Source organism: Siphateles boraxobius, unplaced genomic scaffold (assembly GCF_051911475.1).
Source record: "Siphateles boraxobius isolate OS27281-9 unplaced genomic scaffold, OSU_SipBor_1 1, whole genome shotgun sequence".
In the NCBI taxonomy this organism is placed as follows: Eukaryota; Metazoa; Chordata; class Actinopteri; order Cypriniformes; family Leuciscidae; genus Siphateles; species Siphateles boraxobius.
In genome coordinates this window covers 18,097,714-18,116,544 of record NW_027508699.1, presented here as the reverse complement: position 1 = coordinate 18,116,544, position 18,831 = coordinate 18,097,714, and the positions used below count along the sequence as shown (strand labels likewise).

The 18,831-nt window shown below is 37.0% G+C and overlaps 2 protein-coding genes across 2 annotated transcripts; both read left to right on the top strand.

Moving 5' to 3' along the window:
- Window positions 1-150: 150 nt before the first annotated feature.
- Window positions 151-7,372, top strand: rab6bb (RAB6B, member RAS oncogene family b). The gene is made up of 8 exons (XM_077226118.1): window positions 151-394; window positions 2,274-2,332; window positions 2,443-2,496; window positions 2,603-2,708; window positions 2,863-2,974; window positions 3,882-3,975; window positions 4,182-4,248; window positions 5,135-7,372. The coding sequence occupies exons 1-8, from the start codon at window positions 325-327 to the stop codon at window positions 5,197-5,199; spliced, it is 627 nt and encodes a 208-aa protein (XP_077082233.1). The 5' UTR covers window positions 151-324; the 3' UTR covers window positions 5,200-7,372.
- An 815-nt stretch (window positions 7,373-8,187) lies between these two features.
- aire (autoimmune regulator) lies at window positions 8,188-16,033 on the top strand. Its single transcript, XM_077227317.1, has 14 exons — window positions 8,188-8,359; window positions 9,037-9,201; window positions 9,347-9,521; window positions 9,605-9,739; window positions 12,107-12,172; window positions 12,269-12,382; window positions 12,544-12,683; window positions 12,824-12,945; window positions 13,786-13,852; window positions 14,020-14,130; window positions 14,535-14,656; window positions 14,751-14,823; window positions 14,901-14,984; window positions 15,107-16,033. The coding sequence occupies exons 2-14, from the start codon at window positions 9,055-9,057 to the stop codon at window positions 15,185-15,187; spliced, it is 1,437 nt and encodes a 478-aa protein (XP_077083432.1). The 5' UTR covers window positions 8,188-8,359; window positions 9,037-9,054; the 3' UTR covers window positions 15,188-16,033.
- The last annotated feature ends 2,798 nt before the right edge of the window (window positions 16,034-18,831 follow it).

Below are 18,831 nucleotides of genomic sequence, written 5' to 3'. Positions count from 1 at the left end.
TGCAAAAGACAAACAAAAATGGCATAAAAAGTATACAATTATGCGTTGCGCTTAGAGATGCGGATGCAAACATTGCTGAACGGATGCACGGCCCTGCGGTTTGGTGTGCGAGGAGAGTTTACGGGGACGTTTCCGTAAACACACAGTGATATCAGACGGGCGTATCGCCGCCACTGCGCATGCGCACAGGGCTGGAGAATTGACATCGCGGAGCAGTACTGCAATATCCATCGATTCGCGACCGAAGATTATCCATCTGCATTCTCGCAAGACTGGTATCACCTGTACATATTAATCCATAACAACTGGGCCATTAAAGCAATCATGTCCATGGGAAGTGACTTTGGGAACCCTTTACGGAAATTCAAACTTGTTTTTCTTGGGGAGCAAAGCGGTGAGTCTTTGGGTTTGCCACGACTGGGTTTAGACACGAACCCATTAACCTCTCAGCACATGCATGAAGTGCATTAGTGTGTTGTTGATTCTTTTGTGTATATGCTTGTTTTTGGTGTTATTTCAAACGATATATATATATATATATCGATTCCCTGTCAAACAAGTCGGTTGCATATGTTTAATTTTTGATTAGTCATGAAAACGTATAGCTATGCAGCGTCATTAAACTACTAAACGTCCACCTGTGAATATAACGTAATATAATCGTTATTTGAACAACTGTTAATGATTGTCACTTGCATTATCCATTGGAGGCAGAAGCTCTGCTTATATTATTGATCGCTATCCAAGCGCAGTCTAAATCGCTCAAAACAATGATATGAAATATTTCATTCGAAAGAAATATAAATCGCCTTATTTGTATAGATGTCCCTGTAAACATCCACTGATTGAAAATGTCATGAAACAGAAAGGCGCAGAAGCTTTGGATTTCCCGTGTGTCTACAGGAGACACACCCAGGTTGGCAGTCGGTGTCTGTGGGATTCTTCAGCAGAGCAAAGATAAAAACCTCATGCATCGTTTTATGAGCAGTCATACGATCAGCCTATAAAACAGGAATAGATATCGTGGTTTATTATTTTGGCTGGATGATGGTCTTCTCAGTGTCACTGTTGGTGTTTGTGAAGACGTGATCAGACGGGCATTTGAGATCATGTCTGTCAATTGATGACTGAACATCCAAACATTGCAAATAATAACACTGAACATGTAAAGTTCATGTGTTCTTGAGATATTTTTTTGTCATGAGTATGCATTTATTTGCCATACATTATCCAGTTATGCTTATAGCTCCTGGTAATGTCTTCGTCATTCACTGTTCTATGGAGAAAATGGACAGCCAGTCAGACAGAGGGCCCTATATACTGTATGAAAGAGCATTAGGTTTGCGATAAGTGATTTGGTTTTAATCAAAATTTTTAGAGACGACTGTCTGTATACTTATCTATGAGAATCAATACATTGCAGCCTGGATATGTTGATAGATATTACCACACCGGCTACAATGTTTTTTCCCCCAGGATGTTATGCCAACTAAATGAAAAAGCTCTCATAATTTACTCACCTTTATGTTGTTAGACCTTTCCTTTTTTTCTGTGGGACACAAAAGGAGATATTAAGAAAAATGACACTCTCAGTCTCCACTCACCTTTTTCCCATATAATGAAAGTGAATAGTGACGAAAGTGAAAAGGAAGTCATACAGGTTTTGAGCAACATGAGATTGAGAAAAGGATGACATGGTTTTGGCGAATTATCTGTTTAACTTCAGAAGACCACTTGTCTTCTGCTGTCCATGGTCCTGAATATAACTATTGGTCAGATTTGATTGATCTTGTTTCAAGATATAAGCAGAACAACCCTTATTCTAAAGCCACAGAAGAATAGGACTATTATTCCGCCTTGTTCTATGAGCTCCAGGATAACTATTGCCATTGTGCTGTTTGATGATTTTAGGATCTCAGCTCAGCCTGACTAACACGCCTGACCAGTCTGGCCTGAAAAAAGCAGTCCTGTAGTGTATGAAATATGTACTCAGGAATTCTGCCGCATTTTTCAAGCTATTTTTCATGTCGTTGTTGTAACTCTAAATAACAGTGAAGTCCAAATGACTGCTGTCTGTGTAATCCTTAAGAAATGCACTGTCATTTGAAGGACGGAGGTTAAGACAGTGCTTTGTTTCAGCATATGGCAGTGTAATTCAATTAGTGAAAACACAGTGAATAGGGTTATGTCAGGACAAACAAGCCATTAATTACTGTTTGTGTGTGATTCATCAAAATCTGAACATTATCCTGTTTTGTTGTTTTATGTTACAGTTGGGAAAACATCGCTGATAACAAGGTTTATGTATGACAGTTTTGACAACACTTATCAGGTAAACTATCTTTTTTGTGTGTGTGCATACATTAATGTAGAAGTTTACAAAGAGTTTTTCAGATGTCTATGTTATTTTGTATCTTACTTTGAATCTTATTGTCATTACAGGCAACTATTGGAATTGACTTTTTATCAAAAACCATGTATCTGGAGGACCGAACTGTAAGAAGCTTTGAAACTATATATTTATATATATAATATATACATTAGTGCAGTTATCCAAATATATAATTATTTCTACAAGTATGTATTGTATCTTTTTTTGCAGGTGAGGTTACAGCTATGGGACACTGCAGGGCAGGAGCGGTTTAGGAGTCTTATCCCGAGCTACATTAGAGACTCCACAGTGGCTGTGGTGGTGTATGATATTACAAGTGAGACACACACACGCACGCACTCATACACACTTTGAGCAATTAAATGATATATGTAAAAGCAACTGCTTTTATGTTGCCATGTTGCAAAAGGCATTTAACAAAACAACTTGATAGTCCAATTAGACTGAGATTTTTTCTTCTCTTGCTCCAGATGTCAATTCATTCCAGCTAACCTCCAAATGGATTGATGATGTCAGAACAGAGAGGGGAAGTGATGTCATTATCATGCTGGTCGGCAACAAAACAGACCTAGAGGAAAAGAGGTGGAGTCATTGATGATATTAACAAGGGATGGGCATTGACAAATTTCACGATTCAATTCGATTCAATTTCAATTCACAATCTTGCGATTCGATTCAGTTCAATTCGATTATTTCGATATCAATGAATTCAGGCCTATCAGGTACAGTACATGGCAAGAATTCATTTTTCTAGCTGACTAGTTTTGAATGGCTTTTCTGAGGTAAATGAAAGATTACGTGACATATTGTTTAAAAGCCGTTTTATTGACATCTTTCCGCGTGGTTGAAACGCTGATTAAGCGATTATATGTGACGATATGGATTTCGATAAGTGGTACTGTATTTTTCAACATACATTCTGATGTTCATTCATGTTTATTTTGTGCTGTAAATAGTAGTAAAGCGGGAAAAAAGAGGTTACATTACAAGAGGAAATACATTAATGTGCACTTCGCGCTGCTGCTTTACTTGAACTGAGACGCTACAGCGATCTGTCACGCCACATTTAAAAGTGCCAAAACGGTATTTATTGTTTGAATCATAATTGACAGAATTTTATAATTGAAGCTGAGACTTACTTCAGAAGTAACAAAGCTAAAATATGATTTTGATTTATTGGATAGGAGGCATGCTGCAAAGCTTTGTTCATCCATCAGCTGAAAACAGCATAGACTGAAAGATCGATACATGGAATTTAAGTTTTTCAAAATGAGAATCAATTAAAATCGTGAAATCAATATTTTTAACCCAGCTGTAATATTAACATTTAATAAAACATTTTTGTGTGCTTGAATTCTTTATTTGTAAGTGTCACTACCGTATCCATTTTCATTTTTTTTTCTTTTAAATGTATTCAATTAATTGACTCAAAATTATCAGTTTAATTTACTTTAATTGTAATGCATTATGATGGCATTTGCTCTGATAGGCAAATAACTATAGAGGAGGGGGAGCAGCGGGCCAAAGAGCTGAATGTGATGTTTATCGAGACTAGTGCAAAGACTGGCAGCAATGTTAAACAGGTGAGTCTCAGAGCACTACAAAGGAAAATGGACTTGATCCAATCGAGTAATTTAATTGAGCTCATGCCCTGTAACATGACACATGGAAAGCTCTAAAAAGATTTGATTTAGCCACTGATTTGTTGCCCAAAGGGCTTTAGCTATACCAATCGGCTCTGGAAAAAAATCTTTGTCTGATTTCATTCTCTTTCTGTTTGGTTTAACAGTTGTTTCGGCGAGTGGCTGCTGCTTTGCCCGGAATGGAGAGCTTGGATGATAATAACAAAGAAGGAAGTATCCTTTAATGCGTGACATTTAAAGGTGATATGTGTTGTTTTTGAGGATGTGTCCCAGAGACAAAACAAGTAAACCAAATGAATATGCCATTTTTAGGTTGATTTCCCTGGAAAGTATAAACCCTTGGCTTTGTGGTGCAATCAAAATGTTTCTTTAAGCATCCTGTCCATCCAAACACTGCAACAGTGTCCCAACCAATACTGTGAGTTTGGGGCGGGACTGTCTGTTGGTTCGACCAATGGAAGATGGACTGAGTGTTCAGAAAACTGAAAACAAATCATTATTTATTCATTACATTTCCGCTAGTGAAACTAAAATGACACAATTCACTCAAGTAACAATTCTAGTCAGTCAATATGAAATTTCCTCATCTTTTAGTGGATTATTTATTGTAGAGGCGCACATATATAATTTTTTTTTTTTAAATTGTCTATGTAATCTAAAATCTAAAATGAAATAGCTTGCTCCCTCTTTATATATATATATACTGCCTGGCTCTTTTTCCAATAACACCAACTTGACATGATAAAATCAATATTCACTATATATTGTTTTCTTTTAATTTTTAATTTATGGAAGTAAATATAGATTTATAGAGAAGACACATTTAATGAGAGATAACAATAATAGTTTATACTGAAATAAATTTGGTGTAGGATTTACTTTGATACAATTTTCACACAGAAATTGTTAGTAAATTTCACTTAACCGATTACATAAAACTTTCACATTTAATACATAGTGTTGTTTGCAATTTCTAAGTAGAAAGAATAAAATAGTAATTTCTTGTAAAACGTACTCTAATAATATTTTTGCACAGTGTGTAGAGGAAAGCTACTTAACACCATTTCCTTGTTTTCCTTGACACACATCCCCCTCCCAGTGATCGACATTAAGCTGGACAAACAGCCGGATCCTCCGGCCACTGAAAGCGGTTGCTCCTGTTAGTAGAAAGCGGTTCGGACCTTCATTAACACCACACGCTTGTTCTGTTGCTTCCTATGGGTCCACGTCCTGTTGAACTTTATGATCGGATATAGGCTTTTTACATCTATCTGAATGGGTCTAAAATTATACTCCTCAGTTGCAAGAACAAAAAAAAATCTGCACTGTCTGTTCAATTGCCAAAATAATATCATAGGTAATTCAAAGTGACTAGCTAACAGATTCATATAGGACAGGAAGTGGCATGTGTACCATCTTTGGACAAAAACATTCAGAGTGGATTATCGGTTGTTATGTTTTGTATTTTTGTACATTACAAAAAGCACTAAATGATGCCTTCACAAAAAAAAAAACGAGTTTAAGATTCAAGACGGATGGCAGAGTAACTGTCTTTCGTCCATAGCATGCATGTAAGACAACTTTTAGAATCTGTCATGTCCTTTGGTCCATTCACATCAATAGTAATGAAACGAAGAACTTAACGAAAAAAAGACAAAAGAGAGAGGTTCTGTTCAAAGTCTTAGTGTGGGTCTGTGTATACATCCTACATGCTAATCCAGTACCAGCCTCCATGAGAGGTGTGCGTACTAACCTGGCTAACCTTTAAAGTGCTGTGGCACTGTTGCAAAGAACCAATGGATTTTTCTGCTAGCTTCATGTATACACTTCAGATCCACCAGGCGGTACTGTATTGTATATAGTATTTATATTATTGTGAACATCCATCATTTAAACGTGGTTTATGTTCACCTGTACAAATGTTTTTTTCTTCTTTTTTTAATATGACAAGGGCTTCACTCTTATTTTGTCGGTCTCACCTGTAGCCATACACTGGTAGTAAACTATTAATTATAATTTGGGCATTTTGCTGTTGCCTTATACCGTTTTACTCACTCATTAAGAGGATCTTTTCTGAAAGAATACAATTATTCCTGTTAAACCCATTGATTTTTTAATTTTTTTTAATAATCTTTTTATTATTATTTTGCAGCCAACTAGAACTAAAAAGAATGAGATAATTGTCATTTGTTCGGTTGGGGCGAGAAAGGCGATTGAGAGGTGAGCCTTAGGAAACAACAGATTTTCATTTTAAATACATGCACTTTGTTATGGGTTCTGACAAGGAAGTGTGTGGTTCACCACATCATAAAGTGATGAAACAGACAAATGATTGTCGTATCCCTCATATATCTGTGTAGTAAAGGTCTTGCAGTCTCCCGCACATGTCGTGTTGTAATGTTGCAGGTAAACACTTTCATCTCTGAGAATCCTATATCGTGAAGACCTTTTTAAAACCGCACTGAGAGAGAATGAACCCGCCTGTAGTCCACTCACGACATTCTGGTTATTGCAACAGTACGTTCAAGAAATGTGAGTTGTTTACAAAACTCTGGAAACATAGTATCTTTAATATTTAATGTATTTGTTTTTTGTTTTATATTTTGAATTGTTTACATAAATGCACTGATTGTATAGAGATTAATTTAGGATATATTGGGTATTTATAATATATTTAATGTTAGTGCGAGTTTCTTTCTGGTGCCAATACTTCTATTAATTCAAACAAAAATGGACATGAGGAATTACTGTGACTGAATTGTTGGTACTAGGTTTGACTTAAGCTTCTCGGATAAGTAAAGGGGCCGCTGATATTAACTATGGGGAGAGACTAATGTTAATGAGTTTTGCATTAACAGTGCACAGAGTATGTCATCTTTCGCATTCACATTTCTCAAGCCTCCGTTTCCTCTTGTTTGCTTTGTCATCTTTCACTTTTTGTACACTAGTTGTGCCTTCTGTTATTGTGGCATCACAATGCAAAGCTTTCATTGTATGGCTACCTGAGAACACATACGTTATAGAAGGGAGGTCACTGTGCGTGACCAGAAAACTGACGGATTTATGATGTTGATCTGTGATGAAATTGTTGTATTCACACCATCTAGCCAACTCACAGTGGTTGAGAAGAATTGCTGAATAGTCCCATGCAAGCGGAAGGTCGTATGTAAGAACAGGAAGTTGCTGCTGATAGTGTGAGCGGATTGAATCTGTCAAAGTTGTTGCCGTAGGGTTGTGTAGAGCAGTGTAGTTGGCTCTTTATTCACTCTGTAAGGACATTTATGAGCATGACATCTGTCTGAAAAAAGAAATCAATAAAATCCATGTCTTAATACCATACTGTCTACTGCTACAATGCTGAGTGTGATATTGATTTTATAACAGCTGTATAAAAAAGTTGTAATTCATTTCTGTTTTCATAAATCTAAATTCACCGTCCTCACTATTTTATGAAAATTTAAGACAAATGCTATGTTCTAGGGATCATTAAAAGCTGAAAGCAATTATAACTTGGAGCATTACCTTGTTGGAAAATCTCAAAGACATTAAGAATTCCCACACAACATTACAAACGCTGCATTAAAGGTATAGTTCTCCGAAAAGTGACAATTGTGTCATCATTTAGTCACCCTCAAGTTCTTCCAAAACCTGTATGAGTTTCTATCTTCTGCTGAACACAAAAGAAGATATTATGAAGAATGTTTGTAACTAGACAGTTGACAGCACGCATTGACTTAAAAATACTATAGAAGTCAATGGCTACCGTCAACTGTCTGGTTACAATCATTCTTCATAATATCTTAATTTGTGTTCAGCAGAAGAAAGAGGGTGAGTAAATAATGTCAGAATTTTTTTTTTTTTTAGGTGAACTATCCCTTTAATGGCTAATCCACATCCAGTACATTTATTGAAATGCACAGAGACTGGGATTCCCCTTGGCATGGAAACTATAGTCCTCAGGAGAGACAGGTGACTAAAAGTAGATGGCTCACATGATTGAGAAATCGTTTCTTGCCCAACTGTGGACTTTCCAAGTCATACCGCACAAATAAGCATAAATGCGAACAAATGAGGGGCAGGTATTTTTATACAACCTACAAGGTGCGAGTTAGTGTTTTAACTATAAATAGAAATTCAACGTCACCACTTATCACAGCAGGACTAAAGGTCTTATGAATCAATGGCCCCTAGAGGCCAAGAGCACAAGAGCCATTTATCCACCAGAAATAAGGAACGTCAATCACTGACACCCATCACACCAAATAAAAGGAGATTACAGCTAGGAGATTACAGGTATCTCTAGTCCTCATCACCAGCATCTGTTGTAAGTACTTTGTTCATTTTTAGTGTGTTTAATGTCAGGCAAAAACTCTATATGTACCATTATTTCTAAAGGTTGAATGATGACTGATAGTTTTTAATTATTTAATTAAGATAGGGGTCTGTGGTCTGCCGCAGTATTCACAAGTACTGTTTAATCTCTCTTTTTTTGAGAAAAATAGAAAGGTTAAACCAAAATACAACATTTATTACTTTGAAGTATACTTCAATCTTCTCTACACATTAAAAATGTAATTTTGAAAGTGTCCCTGTTACACATCTTACATGTAATTACTTTAGTAAATAATGCATAATTACAAGCAAGTAATCCTAAACCAAACCCTAATCCTAATTATGTAGTACATGTAGTTAATTAATATTACTCAGTATTTAAGTGTATACTTACACTGTAACAAGGACATTTTAAAATAAGAAAACCAACTGTATTAAAATTAATTATTGGTCAGTTTAAATACAACACTTCAATTTATAATATGTAACAAGGGCTCCCTTCTCCATCTCTTTATCCAATAAGGGGGTCCTCCCTGATTTGTTTAAGAACTATCTATGTATGCGATTAAACATAATTGAATCGATTCAAATTAATATCCAAATATTTAGTGCTCTCAGAACATTAGGACCAGAAGTTCAGTGTGAGTTTAGTTGTGGTCTATACTACAGGACTCCATATGTGCAAGCATGTCTAGGGTGGAAGGTTACGGAGAGTCTGACCTGCGCTCACAGCTACGAGCATGTAGGACTGAGATCGCCATGGCAATCCACGATCCTTTCCCACTGCTGTATGGGCTGGCGGATCACGACATCATCTCTGAACAGATCCTGAGGGTGACCATTTTCATACAAAAGCACTATTTCAAGTCAACATGCGTAATGTGAAAAATGTCTTAATGTTTTAATCGGATGTTTGTACAGTCGTAGTTAGTTCCTGAAATGCTAAAACAGCAAACTAATACTATCACCGACTTATAAGGAGACTTTAGAGCGAAAGAAAAAGGATGGGATCCACAAAGCTGTCTACTCACTGCTCACTTTGCTACTGGACCAAGACGCTACTGTCCTCCAGGCCTTCTGGAGCAATCTCTGTAAAGAGTACAATAAGGATTGTTACCCAAAACTGGAAACCCTGTTTATGAACCTCCCCAAAGGTATAGTGCACAGGCCTGGCAAACATACAATAACTTTGTTTGAGGATAATGACAGTTTAAGTGATGCTAATCTCATTTGGCAGGGTTAAAGCAGGTGGGCAGTCACACTGGGACACGCTGGGTCCGCAGCCAGTCAGGCAGAAAGAGAGGGGTGGCCGAAAAACACCTGACCCACCGGTCCCATCACCACACAAAGAAAGCCATCACCTCCAGCTCAGGTAATGGACACCGTCACACACAGGAACTTATCACTCAGGTTTAGGTCATACCAAAATGGCGCAACAAGGGGTGTCATTCCTGCACTTCTTCCTACAACTGTGTAATTTGATAGTCAATGCAATTTTCATTTAGTTTAATGGATTAACCAAACAAAATTGCAACCGATTATTATTTATTATAAAACCTGCTTCCATTTTCAATGTTATTAGTACTACTTACAGGCCCAATAATGTTGAGAAGTGCGTTTAATGATGCTCGAATCAATTAACCAGTCAATTTTAGGTTCTCACTTAAGGTGATGTTATGAACTGTAGCCTACTATTGAATTATGAATGTTGTCAAGACAATTGGTGTTACACATAATTTGGATTTAAATCAGCAGCTTTGTTCACTGAGGGTAAACTGCACCTGATCTCTGTTCTATAAATCAGAGGCTGTTCTTTGTAGTCCTTAAGCAAAAACATTTGTTCGCGTTTGATGCAGATTCCCTGTTCTCATGCTGCTACTCAAAAACTTGCCGTTTGGCCGAGCAAAAGGTAAATGTTAACGTAAGGCTAACATTTAAAACTAGACTGAGTGAAGAATCTGTCTTTTGTAACAGAAAAAAATTTGGACAGACGCGCCCAAGCAAAACCTCGGTTCTGGTTTTGCGTTCAAAACTATGCAGAATGTACATAAGACAGGGAACAATCAACAAAGTAAGACACTTCCATTGAGACTAACACAATTTGAATTTGAGAAGAAATGAAAAGACAAAAAAAGAGAAAGAGAAAGAGGAGCAAGGATGAAGACAAACAGGTAGCCGATATAGACATCAAAGAAAAATATACTAAAATAGTAAATATTTGGAAAGAGAGAAACAGAGTTTCAGACTTTCTATTATGTTTTTTGAAACATTTGAAACATTTTAACAAAATCACATAGAAATATATTAAAGGAGGGTTTACATTTTTTTCCATTTACAAGTATGAATATGATATTTACCCATCAATAAAACAAAATTTACAACATCAAAGAAGCGGTGAATTTAAATCACACTTAAAAAAAAGCACATATTGTTGGGTTATATGAGGAATTGTTTCCGTTTTTACTAACAACCAGCTATCAAACCAAAATTTAGAAGTAACCTCACAGTAGAAGAATAGGTGATCAAGTGTTTCAGGAGAAGAAGAACAAAAGCCACAAGGATCCACCTCAAAATGAAATTGTTTCTGTTTAAACACTGCTAACACAGAATCCGAAAATTCATGGGACAGCAGCATTTGTCCAAATTTCAATCTTAACCGTTCGATTTCATCAGAAACGATCTTAAAACAGTCCCTGACAGATTCCTCGTATAATTTGGATTCTGGGTGATGAACCTAAATTAAGGGAAACACTATTGAAAATATCATTATAAGACATAGATATTACTCTACAAAATAAAGGATCAAAGCCAAGATTTCTAAAGATTTAAACAAAAAAGGGTGTTCAAGAGTGTCAAACGCTTTGAAAAAGTCTAGAAATAGAAGTAAGCTTGTCTGAGGAATTAGATAGTTATGATCAAGCACATCAAGGACTAATCTAATATGACTGTGAATACTTCTCCCTTTGATAAAAGCTGATTGTGTTTCACTGATAATTTCACCAATGCCTTTTTTAAGTCTGTTTGCAAAAACATGAGAAAACAATTTGAAATCGTTACATAAAAGAGGTCTCCAGTTGTCAAAATTCATTTTATTTGGCCGCAGTACCAAAAGTTTTCACTAGGTGAAATTCGTCTCCCAATCATTTCCTATGCAGTCATTTTTGATCACGAATAGTACACGTGTGACTTTTTTTCAGGACCATTTAACCAGTTTGAATCATGTCCATGTTTTTTCTTTTTTTTTTTTGTGCTCACACAGCAAGTGCCAAAACCTTTACCAAGTTTAATACCATTCGATGAAGAAAAAAATTCTTTAAAAAAAGGTGCTCTAAATCAAATTATTATCAAAATGGACAATTCTGATTTTTTATGGAATATTGCAGTATTTATTATAAATCATTTATCATCATTATTTTTTTTATTTCGTTATTTTTTAAATTAATGTTCCCTTGTAGTCCTTAATGAAAATTACTTCCCCTCTTTTCTGATGAGGTGTCTACTGGTGCGAGGTCGGGACAAACTGTCACTCACATGAGATCACAGCAATATCAAACCATAACCAAAACCATAACCATTCAAGCAATTCTCAATGGACAAAATCCCACCTTGCATTTTTTCTTTCCAACATGACTTTAACGCAACCAATAAATTTGACACATTCCAGTTTGAATGGGCATGATTTGATGCTTCTGGTTTCAAGCACGCCAGTCCTGATAACTTAATATCTCTACTGTTCCAGGAAGCAAAGGCAAGCCAATGAGGAAGACAGATGGTGCGGCACTTTCTCAGGTCTCAGTGGGAAACGGTAAGCACTAATGCTTGAGTAAATGTATCATTAGATGACTAAATATTATAGTAGATGAATGAGATTGCGCATGAATAAATATGACTCAAAACGCAGGGGTCCAGGCTGTATCTACCTCAGTCCAGAGGGCCGTGGCTGTATCTGCCAGTGAGCATCCCACTGGCTGCGGGACAGTAGAGGGGATTCTGATCCAGCAAGTCATTGAGTCTGGTGAGCTCAGCACACTAATACATTATTGCCAGACTGTGATTAAAGCCTTTACTTAGCTAATGCTAGCTCTTAGCGTGTGTTTTGATAGTGTAACCTTGCAGTGTAAACACTTTGGCGGTCCACTTTGGCGGCACAGATGTCTCATTTGCACTTTCCTGCAGGAGGTGCCAAAAAATGCATCAAGGTTGGAGGAGAATTCTACTCTTCTGGTAAACTGGATGAGACAGCTGGGGTGCACAAGGCACAGCCTGCACAAAACTATAGTCACCAGCAGGGAGAGCCAAGCACCAGAGTCATGGATGTAGGTGACCAAGATTCATGGAAAAGTACAGATACAAAAAGCGTACATGAAAAATATTATTTAGGCATAAGTTGTCATCATGTGTAACCGGGTACAGTAGGTAATTCACTATTTATCACGTTTATGATGCATATGTTCAGGTGGAGCATAATGATGATGAGTGTGCAGTGTGTAAAGATGGTGGGGAGCTCATCTGTTGTGATGGGTGTCCTCGCGCCTTCCACCTCACCTGCCTGGTGCCGCCCCTCGCCTCCATACCCAGGTACAGAGCAGTCATGTGATACACAGGCCACTGACCCCACCAAACCTAGAGCTGACCTCATCATTAGTCTTTATCTGTCAAACTTAAAACAGTGTTGATAAACTGCATGAATAAAAAAAAAACTCAATTATGAGACTGTGTACAATAAATAAAATCCAGCAGTCTAAAAGCACTAGTGAAAAATGTCTAACTTTATAATTGCAAATGATAGTATTAGCAAGAAAATCTGAGTTTCAATTAAGTTCATGTCACAAATTTTAAATGAATTTTCAGTGTCACAAATTTACTTATCTGATAATTGACCCAAAATAGTGTAGAATCTGAAATATTTATTATTTATTTTACATCATAATGTTTCTTATTTTTAAATGTCACAAAATGCTTAAAACTGTTTATTTTCAGTTTAAATATAAACAGTCCCCCAGGGGGCCAGAACCCACTGTTGGGCCACAGCAAACTTCCAAAAAAAACTTAATAACTTAAGATTACATAGTGAATATATTATTATTATTGATACAATTAATGTTAAGAAAAAATCTGAAATATTATTTATAAATCCTTAAAATGTTATGTACTATTATTGAAATATATTATTATTGAAACAATTAATATTAATAGTATCATATTAATAATATATTACAATGATCAAACTTAATAAAAATGCTACAATATAACATAAAAATAAGAATTTTTTTTTTACCCTAAATAACTAATTTATGTAACACACATCTAATTTATGTTGATTAAAAAAGTTTAAAACAAGCAGCCTTATCATAATTATAGTGTGAAACCACTGAGATGTGCATCTCTCACTAGTTTTAGAAATGTGTTTGTTTTCAGTGGTACATGGCGCTGTCAGTTATGCCAAAGCAACAGAGCGAAGGACAAGACGTACAACCCTTTGCCGGTAAAACATGACAAGATTCCCATTAAATTGATTGAAAACAAAATTTCCCATTTGCAATAACTAATTGAACTTGAATTACAGTTGGTCACACATATAAGTACAATATGATGAGCAGTGGTGGAAGATTATTATTAATGGCAGTAGTAACTTCTCTTCTGCTATTTTAGTCTACAATTCACCCTCCAGTGACAGAGACAAGCTCCAGCTCTGCTGTGGACTTCTCCTTCTTCTCCTCTCTGTCCTCCACTTCACTCTCCACAGTCACAGCTCCACCCATGGTAACACTCCCATGTGACTCAATGAGAGATACACTGACATTTAAGGCCTGTTCACAGCAAGTGAAAAGCAAGTTTTAATAATCATTCTAATTCTATGAGACTGTGGAAGTCCACATCACAACTACAACAATAATGATCATCGGAATCACTTTCAGAATGATTTTTTTCCGATAAAAACATTGCCGGCCAATCAGAAGCCACCCGACTTTAAAGAGCTCAAGCATTTAAAGTGGCAGACAACAACAATAATATATTTACTATCGTTATTCAGCTCAAAATGTACCCACCTTCATGTGATTCCAGTCATTTGAATCATATAAATCCAATCGTTATAATCATATATATCTCTGACGAGTGGCAGGATGATGGCAATTTCAGCTATTTTTATATTTAATCTTTGTTAGTCTTCGGATGGTCAAATGGTTGGGATCAGGATGGCTTGTGGAATTTGTCATCTCATCCAGGGAGAGCTGATCACCTGCCCTCAGTGCCTGCAGAGTTATCATGCCCTCTGCAACTTCTCAAAGTACTGATCTAATGCTATTGTTATTTATTATTGAATAACTGTGAATTCTATCATGCTTTGAAGCTCTCTCTCTCTTTCCCTAATGTCTCTTCAGTGGAAAGACAAGATGTAGGAATTGCTCCAGGTGTTGGGGCCCTGAAAGCGAAACATCATCAAGGAGTCTTCAGGTATCTCGTATTCACTAAAGTGACACTTTTGGGTCTCCTAACCTAACAGATGTTATCAGTACTTTTTATTCCAACAGGTGAGTCAGCACATGAGTGATCAGGGCTTAACACCATCAGAGCAGCTGTTCAACAGAGATGAAATGGACTCTATAATGGCGGAGGTGAAGTCATGCTTCTTAACAGTATACAAATAAATTAACACATGCAAGTGAGCAATGGAAACTGTATATCCCTGAAGCCTCATATGAGATGCCTAACAGGATATTTGTCTTGATGAATTCAGAGCCCTATAGATGGGATCCTGCAGTGGGCTTTCCACAACATTTCACGTCCTCTTTCTGAGTCTCAAGGCTATTTCCAGTGATGCAGCGAGTCGAATTCATCTCTGCTGTGCCCAAATCTCAGCATTCCTCCTCGGTGTTAGACGGACTGACATGAATAATAGAACACATAGTTTCAATAATGTTTTGGGTCTAGATCTCAAAAGTTAGTTGCTACCACAGAGTGTCTGCCAATTATTGTTTGATCTCAAACATTTTTTTGTGAAAACAAATACAACATATATACAATACAAAATTGTACTTAAACCAAAGCTAAAATTAAGAAGATCATTTTAAACTTCCTACATTAAAATGAAACTTGATGTGAAATTTTAATTTCAAGTACTGTACATCAATAATAAAGGCAGTGTATTGTAAGCGTCATGAAGTATGTAAATACATGACTATGGTACTACATGGATGTTAGTCATGGTAGACAGCATATTTATTTTTTTTGCAGATGAAAATCAGGCTTTGGTACTTACAATGGCATGTTACAATTGCATGTGCAGTACAAATATAAATATGTCATGTTTAAAAAAAAAACAAGAGTTCTGTTTCAAGTAAATTTTGTCAAAAGAGAGACTTTTAGAAAGATGTTTCATCAGCTAAACAGTTGCTGTATTGTTAAACAACAGCACAATACACTAAACACACATCATACTTCTGTCTCTCACTGTCTTTTTTCACTCCTCAAAAAATAATAATTTCACTACCCTGAATAAGTAGGTCCTTGGCCTGAAAAAGGTTGAAGACCCCCTGGTGTAGATAATTATGAAACCCGGATTTTGATGAAATATGTATTGTTCTGTAATGTTAAAATTCATGTGACAACCTCAAGATATGAGACAATGGCTCAAGCGTAAATAAATGGATTTCCACCTAGCAAACATGGAAAACATGTTCCCATCTCTGCATCACGGTCATTTATATATGTGTGTGTGTGTGTGTGTGTGTGTGTGTGTGTGTGTGTGTGTGTGTGTGTGTGTGTGTGTGTGTGTGTGTGTGTGTGTGTGTGTGTGTGTGTGTGTGTGTGTGTGTGTATGTGTGTGTGTGTGTGTTTTAGACCATCGAAGTGAGGACAAAAAGAGAGTATAGTGAGGACATTTTAGCCGGCCCTTTTAAAAGGCCTGTTTAAGGGTCAAGACTTTGTTTTATGGACAAGGTTATAATTAGGTTAAGGGTAGTTTTAGGTTTTAGGGTTAAAGGTTCAGGTTAGGCACTTAGTTGTGGTGGGTAAGGCGCTAGAGATTACACAGTGTCAATAAATGTCTCACAAAGATAGATGTACAAGAATGCTTGCATGTGAAGACAAGTCTTGGTTTTAAGGATAAGGTTATAATTAGGTTTAGGGCAAGAGTTCGGGTTAGGCAGTTAGTTATGATGGGGTTAGTGTAAGGAGAGATTGCATTGTGTCAGTGAATGTCCTCACAAAGATAGATGTACTAGAATGTGTGTGTGTGTGAGTGTGTGTGTGTGTGTGTGTGTGTGTGTGTGTGTGTGTGTGTGTGTGTGTGTGTGTGTGTGTGTGTGTGTGTGTGTGTGTGTGTGTGTGTGTGTGTGTGTGTGTGTGTGTGTGTGTGTGCGTGTCTAAGAGCCCCTATGTGGGCCTTCTGTGCTCTTCAGAGAATGGTTTTGACACATCCCATGGAATGCATGGTCCAGAGCCAGCACTGTCAGTTTTCCTTTTTGGCCTCCTCGGAGGACAAAAGAGAGTGGGAAAGTGAGAGAGGAAGAGAAGGAGAAAGAAAAAGAGCGCTGGAATGTTAATGAGAACCATGTGGGACTCCTGGAAATTTGCTGTTGTTAATGTCAGAGCATAATGTATGTCAACACAGAGCAAAGCTTCTCGTTTGCTTTCATAATGCTTCGTACAAAAACAGTGAAGTGATCCGTGCAGTGGGAATTTATCAGAAGTCTTAGTTTATCGATGTTTTCTTCTAACTCAATCTTTAAAGTGTGTGAATGCTCGCTCTCGAACAGATGGTGTTGTGACAGGCCAGGGGCCAGACGTTGTTGGAATGTTGCAAGGTTGCTATGGATACCTGTTCTTTAAGGCCCAACAAATAAGGATTGGGGAATGTATTACAGTGGACCCTAAATCTCAGTAGAGCATGAAAGAAAATGTTTTTATATGAGAAGACATTTGGCAACGCAGACGGCATGCATCAATGAGACAGACTGCAGCATACACTGAAAGCTGGTTCAGTTTTATCTCCTGCTGTGCCAAGATACTTCATGTTTATGATGTGTTAGTCTAAGCATTCAGTCTTGCTTTATATATATATATATATCAAACACATTCTATAGCCTTCATGTCCTATATCATTGATTTTTAAAGTCTGAAACTGGTGCCAAAGTTCTGCCTAAAAGCAATACAGTGGATGTATTAAGGAAATAAAGAAGGGCACAATAAGTTGAAAATGAACCTACACTATGGTCTCTCTTAGCTTCCCTCCCAATGGAAACACAATATCATTTAAATTGAAAATAGTAAAATATTTCTGAAATAGCCTACATTTGTGAAACGTTTAGTGTAATTTAAATTCAAAGTATGTATTTTTTGTTTGTTAGAATACTTTCACCTATCCTAACCTTAAAATCACCATGAAATAAAAACTGACAATTCTTATTTTTATGGAACATTCAATCATTTATCTGTGGAAATATTTTTTTATATTTTATTTATGTGCCCTTTAATCAAAATAACTTCCCCTCCCTCTCGCAAGCACATCCCATCTCTTCTCTGATGACGTGTTTACAAGTGCTTGTCTGGGATTTAAACCTTGTTACAGTCCACAGCATTATGACACTTTATTGATATTGCCCATAGGGATAAATCGCACTTCGCCAGGGATGTCCAAACTCGGTCCTGGAGGGCCACTGTCCTGCAGAGTTCAGCTCCAACTTGCCTCAACACACCTGTCTGGAAGTTTCTAGTATGCCTAGTATGACCTTGATTAGCTGTTTAGGTGTGTTTAATTGGGGTTGGAGCTGAACTATGCAGGTGGTCCCGGAGCAGGATTGGACACAGCTGTGCTAGGCCATTTTGTCTCACTTTTTCAAATCCACATTGTTCATTTTCCTGAACTACAAATTCCAATTACCATTCAGTCACAGTCAGTCTTATCGGCAACCCCTTCCAGATTCACAACAGGAGCATTTGGGTGTGAGAATGGATCACTGCTGGCAACAGTGATGGGATGCACCTGATACTTATTTTACCTCATCGCTGCCACCATAAATTCAGCTTAAAGTTTTTTTCCGTGCTGAAACAGCTTCCTTGATGCATGTGTAAATTTCAAGACCGGTCCTTTCAGAATTTTTCTTTTTTCTTTTTCTATTTGAAAAGAGGGCATGACCTCAGACCTCAAAAAGAGATATGTAACCATTTCAAGCATTCTCACAGATTGCTCAAGCTTTTTGTATCAAGGTCTCTTTCCATTCATAATTACTGCAATACAGCATATTGCACAGTTCTGCACATCTATTCCAGCTGGAAAGTTAATTATTGGCAGATTTAAGGCATAGCAGCATGGAAAACCCAAGTTACCCCCAAAAAAGCATTGAACTTCTGTTCCTGGACCTCCATTTACTGGAATGACTCCCTAAATAATGTCAAGTAGTTCACCTGTTTTAAATTAGCTTGAAGCCCCATGACCAAACTGTCTGTTGGAATGAGAAAGTG